Raw genomic sequence first — 17117 nt, 5'->3', positions numbered from 1 at the left:
ACCTTAATCTTTTTTATTTTGAAATTGTTACGTTTATTCTAGTTTGTATTTTAAATTTATTTGATGTTTTGTGAGCTGAGCTGTGTGATTTTATATGTTATGTATCTCTCTCTGTACAGCACTTTGGTCTGGAGGTTTTAAAGTGCTATATAAATAAAGTTGGATTGGATTAATTTACTTTATTTGGGGGCCAGCCAGCCAGCCAGCCAGCCAGCCAGCCACACACACACACACGGCTTGAACTAGTGGGAGAAATGGCACTGTTTGTCTGTAGCCAATGCCTTGAACCTCGGCAAAAATTGCATTAGAAGCATTAGAAAGTCAAGGTAAACTTGCGGTTAACTTGCGGTCTGCAATGCGTGTCACGCTCGCGCACACAAGTAAATATATATGCACGTTCATTCTCACAACGCGTCAGACACAAGAAAATNTCTCTGAGTCCTGACTCCATCAAAGCTCCAGCTCTCCTCGTGTCTCTCTGAGTCCTGACTCCATCAGAGCTCCAGCTCTCCTCGTGTCTCTGAGTCCTGACTCCATCAGAGCTCCAGCTCTCCTCGTGTCTCTCTGAGTCCTGACTCCATCAAAGCTCCAGCTCTCCTCGTGTCTCTGAGTCCTGACTCCATCAAAGCTCCAGCTCTCCTCGTGTCTCTCTGAGTCCTGACTCCAATTGCTTCAGAAGTTTCCCCCACAGAAACACACACAGATACAAAAAAGAAATAAGAGACAAAAGCCCTTCTATTGCCATTTTAATGTTTGTTTGCAAGCATTCCAACTCATAAAATATCACTATGCACATGGTTTTTTTATCCTTACATTTCATCTAAGTTTGTCCTTTCCCGACCATGTGTCTATATAAAAAGACGATATTATATAAAGGATGAAACCTGTTAAGAAACTCTTTTTTTGGCCTCTATGGTTTCTCCTTTATCGTTGATTACAGATAACATTTCTGAGATAAATACATGACGAAAGACAGATATCCGTGAATTAATACTGAGGGTCTCCATCGTGTGATAAGGATTTATTTTGCTCCAGTGAACCCGTGAAAAACACCCTTTCCTGACGGTTTAATGGATTAAGAGAATTATCATTGATAGATTGGAGCAGTGGGATTTTCCCGTGTGATTTTGGATTACTCCGCTCACCAGTTCATGGATTATTCCCATTAACGGCTAAGACCTTCTGCAGCCCAGCAACCGCATTGCATGGTGTCCATATTTTATATTCATGAGATGTGCTAGAAGGAATAAGGAAAAACAAAACGGTAAGAGGAATGAGCAGGAACCAATTAACCCCCCCTCCCCCAATTCATGCTTCAAAGCACCACCAGTCACTATAGAAAGTAAAGCATATGGATGGATGTGCACATCAGTGAGAGCTGTCCAATTGTTTGTGTCGGAAGGAGCAGTAGGGTGAGTGTCCTACAGGCAGGGGCTTTTGGGCCCCATGAAAAGATATCACATTGGTTACTTACATTTTTTTTTCTTAATGTTCTAAAATAGTTTCACCCCCTTACGGCGCCCCTGCCTACAGGGGGCGATGCATTGGCTGCACAAATAGGTGAAAAAAATGACCTTGCGTCTGACTTGATTTATAACCTTTGGTAACATTGGATACTAATCCCACCTTTATGCTTTTCTTAACCATTTTTATTACAGAACTAGAGAGCAGTAGGCTAAATGTCGTGAAAATATGTAGGATTGCACAGAAGTCTATGAGAAAATTACCCTATCATTCTCACTTGATTCATAACCTCCTCAATATACCACGTAGGAGTTATATTTAAAGGGGACCTATCATGCAAAATGTCTTTTACACATAAAGGTGTGTCCCCGGTGCGTCGGGGAACTCACGCAGCGTCAGAAAATAAAACCCTATCTCTTTTCCTCCGTACCCAAATCTTTTAAAAACAGGGGTACAGCGAGCGGATACAGATTCCATCCGATCTGACGTCAAATCGGCAGCGGACCCACAGAAAGTTGNAATTAAAGGGCGTTTCATGTTGTTGTGGACCTTAATCTTTTTTATTTTGAAATTGTTACGTTTATTCTAGTTTGTATTTTAAATTTATTTAATGTTTTGTGAGCTGAGCTGTGTGATTTTATATGTTATGTATCTCTCTCTGTACAGCACTTTGGTCTGGAGGTTTTAAAGTGCTATATAAATAAAGTTGGATTGGATTAATTACTTATTGGGACACACACACACACACACACACGGCTTGAACTAGTGGGAGAAATGGCACTGTTTGTCTGTAGCCAATGCCTTGAACCTCGGCAAAAATTGAATTAGAAAGTCAAGGTAAACTTGCGGTTAACTTGCGGTCTGCAATGCGTGTCACGCTCGCGCACACAAGTAAATATATATGCACGTTCATTCTCACAACGCGTCAGACACAAGAAAATATACATTAAAGGGGACCTATCATGCAAAATGCACTTTGTGATGTCTTTTATACATGAATACGTGTCCCCGGTACGTCGGGGAACTCACGCAACGTCAGAAAATGAAACCCTCTCTCTTTTCCTCCGTATCTTTTAAAAACAGGGGTACAACGAACGGATACAGATTTGCTGCCGATCTGACGTCAAATCGGCTGCGGACCCACAGAAAATTGCTATCAGAAACAATGCCTGACGTGTTTTGGACGTAATCTCATCTTTGTTTACATTAGCAAGCCTCGCTAACACTCAGAGCTAACCTGTACCGTAGCAGATGTGTTTAAAAAGCAGGAAATACAAAAAGGAACTCACCTTGTGATAAACCCGCAAGAGAAAAAGCATTTGAGCTCCATACTGTTTCAGAAATAATCTTTGATGTGGTTTAGAACAGGATGGCGTTTTATCACAGCAGAATTTAACATTATCTCCGGTAGAATTCTGATCAGGCAGTAGCTCCGCCTCCTTTTTTTTCTTTCAAGCTAAGGACCCAAAATCCGCGTTTCTCTAACAGGGCAGCAAAAGAGGGGTATGAGCAGCATGAGGCATGGCAACAAGGGGTGAACTGTTTGGTATTTTAAGCAAAAAACTTCAGACATGTTTGGCATAGGTATGGCCCTACAATATATTTTTCCAATATAGCATAATAGGTCCACTTTAATTTACATCAGAATCAGAATTATTATTATTTTTTTAATAATTCAGTGTTTGAAATATCGCAGTGAGCAATATTAGCTTTTTCCTCCAGCCCACCACACCATGAAGAACAGCGAGCACTCTGTGTGGGGAGATTCTTATTGGTACAATAACGCCAGTCATGTGGATCCACTCAACAGAAGCCTGTAGAAAAAAAAACATGTAATCTGTCCTGAATGGACATCTCCGAGGGTATGTGAGACATTAGCCCTGGCCTGACGTTACACATCAGATCACTCTGTTACGGGAATTTCTGCAAAGATTTGTCTTGGGCGAGCTTTTACCATCCCAACCACGAAGCCGCGTGTTCCGATTTAATCTTCCGCATCGGAAATGGTGAGGACACTGAAGTATAAACTTGGCATGTATACCTGCTTATTGACTTGTTGTTGTTGTTGTTAACAACTGTAATTGAAAATATATTATGTGTGTATCCCTGATATGCAATACTGTTGTTGTATTTTAAATGTCAGCCAATATTAAGTCATAACTTCCTCGAGGGTATTTGACAAGCTGCCAGGTTTCACAGAATCAGATGAAAAGAAAAGCGTGGGAGGAATTTTTCCTCACGCAAAAAGAACATTCGTTTTCATTCAGCCACAAAGCAAAACCCTTTTCTTTCAGCTTTCCTGTAGAAACGGAGTAAAAATTGTTTTTTTTGCTGTTGATCTTTAAAGTGGATTAAGGCATGTGCAAACACAAACTGAAGACCCAACACCATGAGCTCCTTTACAATATCTGCAGCCGTTTTAATGATCAGCAGTTCATGTAAGTCATTCATGTCTTTCTTTCTATTGATGTGCCCCTCCTAAATTTGAAAGATAACGTATTCTTTCTTCCATCTTTGTGTCCATTTTCAAAGGGGTCATTATGTTTCTACTCTGCTCCGTTCCACTGAAAGCCCAGCTGGGGACTACCCCCAACATTAAACACATCGTGGTGGGACGGTGTTTCAATTACATCACACTAGTTAACCCCACTCTAAGGTAATGTAAAGTACAAAGACTCATATTGTATTTCTAATCATTTATGGGACTTGAATTAAATGACCTTTTGACCGAAGCCTTTAAAACATGAAAGACCTTCCAAAGCTTCTATGTTGGTATAAAGTCAGTACAAATAATCAATCCTGCATCAAAGCCCACATGAAGGGCAGCAACACTTGTTTTGATGTGATGTTGAATGATGCTTCTGTAGAAAGAAATGCGAAAAGACGTTTCATTTCATTGGAAATGTGAGCTTATGCAACAAAGCTGGGTTTGTTGTTGTTAGGTCAGGTCATATTTACTTAATTTTCTTGGGAAAATGCTTTTGTCATTTGATCTGTAGTTTCAGTTATTGCTTCTTTGGATTACAAAAGGTGCAGTGTTTTGCTGTCGATTTTGAAATGTCATTCAATTTAGTCAAGAACACATTACGGCTTTCTTTGGAAGTTGATTGAAACATAGCGATGATTTGCGTAGCAATGACGCCCCCAAGGGCTGCGGAAAAAAAAAATCTTCCCAATGAATCCATATAACATATCTAAAAAAATTAGAGAAACTTCATATTAAAAAGATAAAAGAACAACATTTGCCACTCTCTGCTTTATAAACTAAGTGTAACAATTTGTCAACTACTATTTTGAAATATTTGCAGATTAAGCTTTTGTCATTTGAGATAGTTGACTAATCTGTATGTGTAGGTTGGACTGTGAGGAGATCTGGAGACAGTTTGAGGAGGCGGTTGTCCGTCAGTCCTCTTGTAATGTCACTGTGGAGGATTATAATCACATGTTCTATGCAATGGCACAAACCTGGCCCTGCGATAGGGTAAAGAAGTGCTCCAAAATTGAATTAATCTTGATAATTTTTCATTGATACCTCATGAGATGGCGGATATTTGTGTTAAGCTGATTGTATAGTTCCCTTTTCTTCTGTTTAGTTCCTCTTCTGGAGTAAAACCAGGACACTGATGCACATCTACGCAGCTGTTGTCCCTCACTACTGGACCCTGGAGGACACGCTGGTTGGCTACATGTTCAATGACCTGATCTGGTGTGGACAAGAGGAAGACTCCGGTAAACCTGTTCTAGTTTTATCAAGACAAAGGCAGCTCTAACATAACAAGAAAAGTTATTTACAAATACCAACATTTTAACACACCCTGAAAACTCTGCTATAACTTAATCATAATCCAACATTTCCTGTTCCCTAAAGTGCAGAACTTGAAAATACTATGATATTATTATAGCTGCTCTAAGCTATACTTTTATATTAAAATAATGTGTCAAATTAAGACATGAACTGTCAGGGGTCACTCACAATAACAATTACTCTGCTTCCCCTCAGCTTTAAAGAGCCTATTAGTGTCTTTCAGCTCATTGTTTTGGTTTTACAACATGCACCGTTAGAGAAACTTTAGTGCAAAATATCTAAAAACCCAGTGTACAGTACCTACTCAGCAGCAAAACACACAAACAAAGTAAGCAAATAGCTGGTGACACATTGAAGCATTTAGCCCCCTAACAAGTCATATATTTCCCTCAGGAGATGGTAGAGACCAAACACAGAGCTAAAAGAGAGGGAACATTGGACTTAAATGTATGAATAACAGCTTTTCTTGCGTTTGTAAAAAAGCTATGATTTGCTAACAAGTTTGCCATTTCAACTTAAGAGTTAAAAATGTGTCGGTGTTTAAACATTTCTTCTACCAGTTTGCCAAAAACTCAGCTAATGCATCTTTAAAATTGTTAGCATTTTATTTGTACCGAAACTATAACTGATATACAACTGTGTTTCCTTAACCATACTTTAAAAATATTATTAGCATAAAAACTGTATTTATTTTAACTTTTTTTAGATCTGAAACAGATCATTTGGTAGCACCAAGATTCAAATATAACCTCATCGTTCAGGTTCAAAATTGTTTCCTCATGCTTTTATTTTAGTAGTAGTGCTAAGTGATTAACCATGTGGTGGCATGTCAAAACAACACATACAGGTCTTATTAATTAGTCATATCTTATTTTGAAATGGTTAAGGTGGTGATGCATTTTTAAGCTGATGGCTGTGAATTTGACACACAGGTTTTGATTTCAGTTCTTGTCCGGAGTGGTCGGCCTGTAGGAATCATCCAGTGTATTCCTTGTGGAGGCAAGCCTCACAAAATGTGAGTGTAATGTCAAAACTACCGGAGTGTAGCCGCGTCATTTGTTATTCATATATGCAACATACCGCAGTGGATTCATTTCTCTCATGCAGCTTTCTTCACTCGCTTGTTAGTTTGCAGAAATGGCATGTGGAAACATCACCGTGTTACTGAATGGGTCTATTGTCAACGCGTTCAGTAGGAAAAGGTAAAAAGAAACAATGAAGCAAATATATTAGCACCGTTTTTTTTTATGAGTCCGAATAATAATGTTTTTTTTCTCTTGCAGCATGTTTGGGAGTGTTGAACTGGATAGTCTGAACGCATGCCGGGTGGATTACGTTAACATAAAAGTGGTGACCAATCTAGATGGACCTTTTATGTAAGAAAGAAAAAAAGCTGATTCTATCTAGTTTCTATCTAATAATATAAAATAATGAATAATATAAAAGTTACTAAGTTACAGCAAGACCACTTTCCAATAGGTCACCCTTTATCAAATGTTTGTAAATTGTAATTTATGACTAACTAGGTCATTTCAAGAGCAATGTTTGTCTGTTCTCTTTAAAATAAACGTACACATATCTATAAATAGATTTCCAATATCCATACATTCACTATCTTGAACAACTTGGATCTTAACCAAAGATAAATAAAACAATTAATCATTCTCAGTCATTCTTATTTAATGGTTTATAATCAGTCATAAAGTATCATTATCAGCCATTAAGTTCCCCATTAATTACAGATTTATAGTGACTAATAATAGGGTGGTTAATATTTATATGGACAGATTAAGTTCCTTGTTTTTCTCCTGTGCAGAGAGTCATGTAGTGAAGGATCCATTGTAGACCTGATCCAGATCCTCCAGTCCAGAGGGTTCCGCTGGACTTGCACAGACAACGAGGAGTAAGTGACATACAAATAGTGCTTCAAATTAAATAACCAAATATGTTGCAATACGACACATACACACAGATGTATAGACAAACAGAGGTGGATCTATATATGACTCACATACAGATGTTCTTTTTGGCTTGATAACCAACTTCCTGATGCGATCCTGGGGTAACACAAATCACATTTGTCCACAGGACCCTGATGATCCTTCAGTGTATCAAGAACCCCAAACAAGCCTCCTGCCAAACATGTGCGAACAGCCTCTCGCGGATAAAGAGCCTCACATTAACCTGACCCCAGAGAGTCAGCATGTATTATGATATTGTTAAATGTTAAAGATTGACTGTTCTCTTACTTCCATTCACTTTTCATTGATCCCATTTGATTAGGAGATGACATCAGCAAAACTGAAAAACAGCACTCAAGCTAAATATCAGCCAACATGATAATGCCCTCAATGTGGGATATTGTTACCTTCAATCAGAGGAACAGTAGAAGATGTACTCAAATATTAACTTAAGTAAAAGCAGCAATACTAGAGTGTAAAATTACTCAACTACGAGTACAAATCTAGAGTATTAGCATCAAAATATACTTAATGCACCAAAAGTACAATTCATAGTTATGCAGAAAGGTCCTTTTAGGCAACATATATTTGTATTTGTTATATTATAATTATTGATTCAATAATATCAGTATTAAGTCAACTTGGTAAAGAAGGGGGTAATTTTAATTACTTTATAGTATTCTGTATAGCTAAACCTATAATAATATATGATAATTAAATAGGGTATTTATATGTTGTATTGATAAACTAAATCAGGACAGTAACTTATAAATAATAATAAATGTAGTGGAGTAAAAGTAGCATAAAATGAAAATACTCAAGTAAAGTACAAATAACTACATTTTGTACCCGACTGTATGCAGTTACATTTTGCCTTGAGCCTGAAAACTGTTTATCATGTCATGTCATGCAATGTGTGTCATGCTATCTGTGTTTATGGGATCAAAGGTCACTAAGGCCACACTGCCCTCTTAACCTGAGTTGCAAGTATTTAGATTACTTTGTTAAATTTGAGCTGAACCACCTGTCTCGGACACACCTAAATGCAGATTGCAACAGGTAGAGATTTGCTCTTTTAGATTTCTCATTAGTTAAATCCTGTTTGGTTCTGTCAAAACATGCATTTCCATGGCTGATTTTAACTTTAGCCAATAACATTCTCATCACTATCAGTGAGTAGCAAAACAAATAGTTTGATTCAATTCAAGTATCATATTCAACCTTTTGCTTAAAAAAAACAAATGCAAATGCATTAGCATCATACGTAATATACTCATCATAACAAAGTAAAGTTGGTCATTATGCAGCATTTTGCATTTAGAATAATGTATATTATATCACTGGATAATAATTATAAATGAATTAATGTGTAAATCAATTGCTGTTGCTAAAATATCTTTTTTTGTACTTGTAGATGTACTGCTCGGTAGCTTGTGATCTCCCCTCGTGTTCAATAAAGTCTTTTTTTACTTTAAAAAAAAAAAATCATACATCATCCTTTCTTTGTTTATTATATTTTGTATTATTTGTATTGGAACCAGCACAAATGGTTACTTGTAACTTTGTCAAATGTAAAGTGGATTTAAAAGTTTGCCTTTGAAATGAAATGGAATGCCAACAAATCAGGTATGAATATATTAGATTCTAACATGCAATTGATTTATGGCTCAAGCTGATAAAAGATTAGCGATCCACTAAATAATAAGCTCATGTTTTTGGATAATCAAGTCACACACATCCTGTAAAAGAGACAAAGAACCTGTTTACTGGAACGGTTAACCTTTAAGTTTGGCTTCAGGTGCGTGGCATTTCCCAACATGTTTCCCAAATGACAGCTGACCTGACCTTTGAGTTCTTCCAGCCGCTGATTAGCTTTTAATGGCAGGAACTCCATGTTATTGTAACAACTCCTTATAAATGTTTGCCGCAAACATGTGAATGGTCCAGACTTGTTAATGCTTGCACCGTTTCGGCTTTTTTTAATTAAGTACAGCCAGGTAGAAGTTCCCTGTACCCGAAGCGGTTGCTACTGGATTGCTGAGGAGAGAAGTTCAATAATTAATTATTTGTGCATAATATGTATCTTGTTGAGGTCTGCAACTTTTTTTTGGGAGGGNNNNATTTCTGTAGAAGAAACTGTGTGGACCTTGTGGGGACTTTCTTTTTTATATAGAAAAAATAATTGAACATTGCCTGTATAACTTACACATACAAATATAAATGATTATTATTTTTTGACTGGTGGTGTACAATGAGTTAGGCGGAGTCGGAAGACGATTATTTCTAGTTTCATATTTTATTTATTTAAATATTTCTTAATATATCAGTTTTCTTTACCCAAGTAGTTATTACAAAAAAACCTTGATACAGCCCTGAATCTGCAAAGTAACTATACCTAACCTAACAAGTACATCAAATATAGGTGAAATAGGAATGTACCATGTATCTCAAATATACACTAAGGTAGGCACACACAAGTTCAGTAAATGTACATGGGCCTAGTTACAGAGGGGAAGTAACTAAGTACAAATACTCAAGTACTTTACTTGAGTATTTCCATTGTATGCTTCTTTGTACTTATATTCCACGGCAATTCAGAGGTGTATTTTTACTCCACTACATTTATTTTAAACCTTTAGTTACTTTACAGATTTTGATTAATGATGTGAAATATAATCAAAAGTTAAATCAGACTTTAGTTACACCTGGAGTAAATTCACAAGCACCCTGCAGTATACAAACACTGTAAAATGTTTGGCTGTAAAATTACTGGCTACTAGTTGCATGGATTTCACAGTAATTTACTATAAATATTTCACAGTAATTAACTGTAAATATTTCACAGTAATTTACTATAGATATTTACAGAAATACAACTAATGTGTTGTGTTATATTAGCTGTACAATTTACCACATCTGGTGTTCTTAGTTTCCATACCTCCTGTGTTTTACGAGCAACTTATCAAGTATTGGCAAACGGCATAAAACGCGATTAAACATATAAAACCATGCTTGTATCTACAACCTATAGAAATGCAAAACGGCGTCAGTTTAGACGTAATTCTGTCCTCCTGCTTACCGCATCATTTATGAGAAAACATTTCATAACATTAACACAACATATTCGAGGTGGTTTTAAATAACATATCCGTATTTATTTATTTCTCCAATTTATGTTTTTGTGTGCACTGAGGAGTCTCAAACAGGCGTTTGTTAAATCATTTTAAGACTGGCTTTGATCAATGTTTGAAAAAATAATTCATATATGATAAATGAGAGGTAACATTTTATTTATGGTATTATTTCCACATATTTCTCTCCATTCTTCCTTCTGCCAACGGTGTCGCAGTTTCTCGTCTCTCCCGTTTTTGTGCTTAGTGCGTACGCATGGGTTAGAGTTTGCGTGGAGGACCGCACGTTTTCCCGTCAAGTTAGTATTTTATAAATCGCAAACATTGCGTAGAAACTGCCGTACGCCATTTTTTGAGCGTATATCCCTTTATAAATGAGGCCCCAGGAAGCACCTGAAAACAATAAGCCAAGACAACAATTTCAATTTTACATAGATTTATATGTTGCATAGTTTATTTTAAGGCACCTGCAGCGGTGCCCCTTTCAATTTAAGTAAAACCTGCACCAAAGAAATAAATTAGTATTTAAAGCCAAGCAAGAGCGATAAAAGCAAGAAAATCCCTTAATTTGTTGTGTTATCACAGAGCATGGTCTGAATACAGCATTTTACTGTGAAATAATACAGTAACATGTTGTGAAATCCTGGTAATCATTTATCCTGTACATTCACAGTAATGAACTGTGCCTGCATTGATTTCACTGTGAAATTCAAAATTACAGTATTATATTGTGAACATCACAGTTAAAGACTGTAAAGTGGTAAAACAGTAATTTATTGTAAAATACTACAGCTAAATATTGTGAAATCATGGTCATATTTTACAGTGAAGTCATTAAAAATAGCTGCACCTTTGATAACACTTCAATGCATCAATAATTATAAAAATGTATCATGTATGTTCTGAAAAGGACCAATCTGCAGAGTGAGTACTTTTACTTTTGGTACTTTAAGTATATTTTGATACTAATACTTTTGTACTTTTACTTGAGTATGTTTTGAATGCAGGACTTTTAATCATAACAGAGTATACACTCTGGTACTTCTACTTTTACTCAAGTACACTATCTGAGTACTTGTTCCACCTCTGCATAGTTACTCACATCTACTGCTTAACGGTCTCGCTGTGGTCCTCGGACCTCAGGTTGGGCAGCTCCACCCAAACAGCACAGGTTCCTGATTGGAGCAGATGACCACGAGCCACCGTGAGTGCGCTCCTCTATAAATAGACGGCGGAACGCTCGCAGTGTCTCAGTGAAAACAAACAACATTCATCAGGCAGCCAAACTTTCGTCTTGGGGTTGAACTGTAACAGCCTTTAATGGAGCACAGAGAGTATCGTCTTCCGGAGAAGAGACGCAGGAGCCGCTGTATTATTTTAAGTGTCGTCGCTCTCCTGCTCCTGCTTATTATCGTTGCCGTTGTGTTGGGACTCAGTCTGCGGCAGAATACAGACAATCTAAAACCCACATTCATTGCAAGGTGTCAGGAGTTCAAAGGGTAAGCGTTTTTAAAACTCAATGTACAGAATATAAAGTAGGCTCAAAGTTAAACTGGGATTCCTCACATAACTGGTAATTCAATTTGGAATGCAATGAAATGGTAAATATTTGATGCAGTAAGCATTTGCACTAAATTCACAGTTTATTTTGTACACTTAGCCAGTGCAGCCTATTACACCTGCAATAAGCATTTTCAGCTAATTGTATCGTTTTTTTTTGTGATGCTTTTGATCTGTAATGCATTACTCAGAAAGCTATTCTGTTATTTACCCTTATTCCTATGAATGGGATACACAAACTAATAAAAACAACTGGCAATAAATCGCCTGTATAATGCATGCATTACAGATTCAAAACCACAAACTACACCTCAAAATTATAAACTCAATGAAGATCGTATTTCTTACCGTAGTAGGCCTAATTATGTATTAGGCGTAAAGGCTTCATTTATTTTAGCTATGTATAAAGTTAGTAGTTTATAAGATGCCCATTATTTGTTTGAATCAACAAATGGAATTGCATGGCAAAAACACAAGACATAATCAAGAAAAAGTATCAATACCTCTGTGATTATTTAGTCTAGGAAAGAATTCAATTTTTCCGTTGCTCTACTGTCCATTTTAGTGTTTACCTCCAAACCGTATGAATCCTGATTCCTAAATGTGTTTAATTGACTGTATTGATATGATCGGAAAAACTATGTATGTATTTTTTTAACTGTTTAACACGTTAAAATGCAGAGACATTTTAAAAATGCAGAAATAGTGATTTCATGAATGAGAGTTACAGTGTGTACGTGTTAGCTTATAATCTTAAGGAATATTGGCAAATACTGAAGATTCACATTAATGTTTAGAAAGAGGGAGAGGTGAGGAATATTAAGTGCTCACGATGAGAGAAAGTAAATGAAACGCTAAATATGGAGTAAAGGTTCAGTAGTCATTGACTCACCTACTGCACATTGTTTGTATCTGACCAGTGTAAATACAGCTGATGAAAATGATATGTAGCGTCTGTCTTATCAACTGTAATTGAGCTAATCTTGACTGTAAATATGAATTAATCATACTGTGTTGGCTGCTTTTCAACCATGATAGTTCCTTCACAATGATAGCAATTTATAAAGCACTTATTAAAACACAAGTGACAAAGTGCTTCAGAAAGCACACTCAAATAAAACATGAATAGAACGCTCATCCACACTGTCTTTTATTTTTCAGGTACGACTGTGAAAAGATGTGGGATGTATTTGAGCAAGCCTATGTAGGCCGGGACCCTTGTGATGTTCCCATGGAAGCCTATGACCCTTTCATTGCCGCCGCCCCCTTGAAACCTGCCTGCAACAGAGTAAAAACCCCTCTTAACAGAACGGTCAGTATGTGTGCCCATTATACCCTCAACCCCTCTTGGTAACACGTGTGTGTGTTTGGGTTATAGATGATGTTCTGGAGTAAAACCAAGGACCTTGTCCATGACTTCACGGAGAAGAGAGATTGTTACGTCACCGTGGAGGACTCTCTGCTGGGGTCTGTGCTGGACGGTATCACCTGGTGTGGAAAGGAGGGCAGCAGTGGTAAGATTCTTTGTGCAAAAGACAACCTCATAACTGTGTAATTTAGTCGCGTTATGCGATTATTTGCTTAATAAATTAAACAATAAAGAGCTGAGAAAAAAGGAGCTTCAGTGTCTTAACGATGATGTTCTATTTCACATCTTAAAACCAGTTTTTTAACTTCACTTAAGTAAGAAACGCCCTACTGTACAAACCTGTATGTCAAATGCCAGAGGTGTTATTTATGTTATGCCTATTTATTTTAACACGGGTATCATAGTCATTTCAAGTTTTCTGAGAAGACAAGGAATAAGTAACAAGGTTCACATTTCATGTTGTAGTACTATAAATATCATCAAATTAAATTGCAGTTTTCAGTTTACACACATGTCTCTCCAAAATGAATCCTTCATTTGATCCTCCTAGACATTTGTCTTAAAACAACATTCTTATCAATTAATCCTTGAGTCCAAGTGGACATTTGTGCGAAAGTTGAAGGAAATTCTATGGGGGACATTTTTAGAAAATAAATTGTTTTCTATTGCTTTACTATGTTTTGTTTATGTTTGGATCACTTGTTTTCTTTCTCAGTGTGGGTCCTGAAGTTTTCCGTTTTTTTTCCAATGCAGCTCATCAAAGCACATTCTTGTAATTGAAATGCAAAAAGGAATGACTGACTGTGTGTGTGTTGTTCTAGAAACATTCACTACCGGCTGCCCAGGGTGGACAGACTGTGTGAACAACACTGTTCGCTCATTTTGGAACAGAGTCTCAACTGCTGTGAGTTATCAACAAGATTTCACTAGTTTTGCCAAAAATACAACAGTTGTTGGATACAGCATGATTGAAATGACCCATTTTAATCGAAGGTGGCGCATGAGGTGAAATCTCTCCTGTGAATGAATGAGGTTGATATAGAGGAGAAAAGTAAAAGGTCACTCAGCCTGGTTTTAATCAATGAGGCTTTGTGGCCGTCTCCATGGAGTCACATTGTGTAGCTCTCTCCTGAGCGAGCAGTGTCCACCCACACATTCAGCAGAGGCCCTCTTTATCTTTGCCTGGGTTTTATTCTGTGATTAAAACACCCACACTAAAATACACGTTTCTTAATATTCACCTAAACAAACTACTAAAAAAAACCTTATTGATCCAATCACATATAAAAACATTGACTTGCAGGAACACAACATCTTTTTTTAAAGGGTTTAATCTAGACAAGCTGAAATGGATTCAATTCAACCAGGACACATGAAAAACATGGAACTAAAGAAGCACTTTGTTGGATTACATAGATTAAAATAAATTACAAATAAATATATAAGCAGTTAGCATACATTCATGTGTTTGTTTTATGCTTACTTATCCTTGCAGCAGACGAGGTCAGAGGAGGTCAGAATAAACAAGATGTTCTGCTGCTGATAAGATTAATTCTGAGAATATTGCAGTACCAACTTCAAAAATTCAAGAATTGTTTATTTGAATCAAAATGTATAACCCTAACCCTTAAAAATACATAGAAAACATTTATTTTGCAAATCAGACTTGGAATTCCACATTCCAAGTGTTGCTTTATACCTACTTATTATATCTTCCAGGTTTCCTTATAGGTCCCCTATTATACTATTTTTCAAAAATATATATTATAGGTCTCAGATATATACAAAACATGTCTTACATTCAGTTAATAATGAGTTCTTCAGGTGCTTGAAATATAGATGTCTGTAGGAGAAGGTGGTCTGTAGTGTAAGTATATATATATAATGTTCTCTAACCTCATCTTCCTGTCTGTAGTTTGCAGAAGTTGCCTGTGGTGATGTCACAGCAATGCTAAACGGATCCATCGTCACACCATTTCATCCTGCAAGGTGAGCATATTTTATAGTTCAATTCGACTTTTATGCAAACCTTATTTTAATATCTCACTTGCTAATGCTAATTCAGCAACAGTTTGTAAAGAAGAAGACATACTTTATTAATCCCCAACGAGGAAATAACTTTTTCCATTTTTTTCCACACATTTCGCAAACAAGCGTAATAGACAGATACAGAGGATATGCACAAACAACATGCAGAGTGATTAGTTTGCCAGTTAGCCAGCAGTTGGGGGTTTGTTGCCTTGCTAAAGGGCAGCTCTGCAGGGCCCAGGAGGTTAACTGGCACCTCTCCAGCTACCAGTCCACACCCTGTATTTTTCAGTCCGATCCAAGTCCCTACAGTCTGAGCCACTGCTGCCCCAATAATAAAATTGACCCCATTTTTTTTAAGTGAACAACATCTCAAAGCAAAATCAGACAAATGGGGATTCATGATTTATGGGCTCAAATGTATACTCCTAACTTTTTTTTCAGTTTGAATTTAATCACATAATATCCAGTTTCCATTACACGTTTACGTTACCTGAAGGCCAATTTAAGTTCTCACTGCTAAACACCGCACTGGACCCTAGAGAGCAGCATACTGGGAACTGCTGGAGTCCAAAATGTCCTATACCGAACGTTTACTAAAGCTTCTAGAAGGAGAATAGAAAATGAACAGCGAGTGCACACAGAGAGTTCAACGAGACCCTTTTACCAAAATCAAATCAAACACTTTACAACAAATACAACAGCAAAAATAAAAAAATAAAAACAAGATAGTCTTCTTCATATTTAACAGGGTGTGTAAACATGTTAACTTCAAGATAGGACTATAAACAATCTATGGATATCTGGAGTGGAGTCTACGCAGGTCAAGGACACTGCATTCTAAGAAATCTGTAAAACCCGATTGTCTGGTGTTATTTGTATTCTCAGAGGCCCAGGTCTCTTGTGACTTTACAGATCCCTATTTCCAATGCTGCTGTGGTTTTACAGATGGTGTAAAATGTTTTAATTGATGGGTAACAGCGGAACAGACTTCCAGGAATGGGCCATGTCAGGACACTGAAATCTGCTCAGAACATCTGAATGAATGCAATCCTTTTAGAGCAGGAGTGCCGGATAATTCAATGTCAGACCTTTCAATCATCATGGTTCTGCTCTGAATGTCTTAAATGTGATTGATTCAATATTTTGTTCTCTTTAAAGTTAAATATGAAGGCACTCTGTAGCAAGATAAACATTTCATAAAATAACTTGTAGTGGTGGTTATATATTGTGGGTTTGACAGTAATTGGATCTCCAAAAATGAAGCCTTTGACTGAGAAAACATATATATTATTGAGAATTATGTACAGAAACATATGTAATAAGTAATATATTTTTAAATAACCTTTACCATAACCCTAATCCGACATAATATCTGTTTCTTCTACATAACCAAGTACATTATTACTTTTGTTTTCAGTATTTTTGCGAGCATCGAGGTGAAGAGGTTCGACTACCCCAGGGTGAAAAGCCTGAATGTTGTTCTGGTCACACAGAACAAAACCGTGTAAGTGTTTTTCTGTTCATTTTAAATGTGATAAGTAAATACATGTTCTGTTTTTGCTTCCAGAGTGGTTTATTTTGTTGGTGTTCAACTTACAAATATGCAGAAAGTTAAACAGGTAAAGTTGTTCCTTAAGTCCTGTTTTCTGTATCCTCTTCAGGACCAACTGCACTAATGCATCTTTAAAGAATTTACAGAAAGAGCTGGATCAAGGGNGAAGTGTTGGACCAAATTTGGTGCAGGCTTTGCTTCTAAAAAGGCATTTGGCATCTGGAAAATGAAAACAGGGCATTTC

The 17117-nt window shown here is 36.9% G+C and overlaps 2 protein-coding genes across 3 annotated transcripts; both read left to right on the top strand.

Moving 5' to 3' along the window:
• The first annotated feature begins 3288 nt into the window (after positions 1–3288).
• LOC104946571 (ADP-ribosyl cyclase/cyclic ADP-ribose hydrolase 1-like) lies at positions 3289–8675 on the top strand. Of its 2 annotated transcripts, XM_010772430.1 has the most exons (10): positions 3289–3470; positions 3812–3902; positions 3997–4120; positions 4819–4945; positions 5058–5193; positions 6202–6284; positions 6398–6471; positions 6553–6645; positions 7086–7172; positions 7358–8675. In XM_010772430.1, the coding sequence occupies exons 2-10, from the start codon at positions 3854–3856 to the stop codon at positions 7455–7457; spliced, it is 873 nt and encodes a 290-aa protein (XP_010770732.1). In that variant the 5' UTR covers positions 3289–3470; positions 3812–3853; the 3' UTR covers positions 7458–8675. The 2 variants fall into 2 exon arrangements, with proteins under 2 accessions (XP_010770732.1, XP_010770731.1); XM_010772429.1 differs by lacking the exon at positions 3289–3470 and having other exon boundaries at positions 3728–3902.
• A 2924-nt stretch (positions 8676–11599) lies between these two features.
• On the top strand, positions 11600–17103 carry LOC104946574 (ADP-ribosyl cyclase/cyclic ADP-ribose hydrolase 1-like). Its single transcript, XM_010772435.1, has 7 exons — positions 11600–11860; positions 13083–13209; positions 13300–13435; positions 14112–14194; positions 15206–15279; positions 16739–16825; positions 16983–17103. Exons 1-7 carry the CDS (start codon positions 11682–11684, stop codon positions 17101–17103), a joined length of 807 nt encoding a protein of 268 aa, XP_010770737.1. The 5' UTR covers positions 11600–11681.
• The last annotated feature ends 14 nt before the right edge of the window (positions 17104–17117 follow it).

The sequence above is a fragment of the Notothenia coriiceps genome, unplaced genomic scaffold, assembly GCF_000735185.1.
Source record: "Notothenia coriiceps isolate Sejong01 unplaced genomic scaffold, NC01 NC01_scaffold00011189, whole genome shotgun sequence".
Classification (NCBI taxonomy): domain Eukaryota; kingdom Metazoa; phylum Chordata; class Actinopteri; order Perciformes; family Nototheniidae; genus Notothenia; species Notothenia coriiceps.
This window is presented reverse-complemented; position numbering and strand designations above follow the sequence as displayed.

Excerpts from the sequence above, each read along its gene's own strand:
- LOC104946571 (XM_010772430.1), top strand. The coding sequence starts at position 3,854 with ATGAGCTCCTTTACAATATCTGCAGCCGTTTTAATGATCAGCAGTTCA. Across the intron at positions 5,194-6,201 it reads TGGACAAGAGGAAGACTCCG|GTTTTGATTTCAGTTCTTGT; the intron begins GTAAACCTGTTC and ends TTTGACACACAG. Across the intron at positions 7,173-7,357 it reads ACTTGCACAGACAACGAGGA|GACCCTGATGATCCTTCAGT; the intron begins GTAAGTGACATA and ends ATTTGTCCACAG.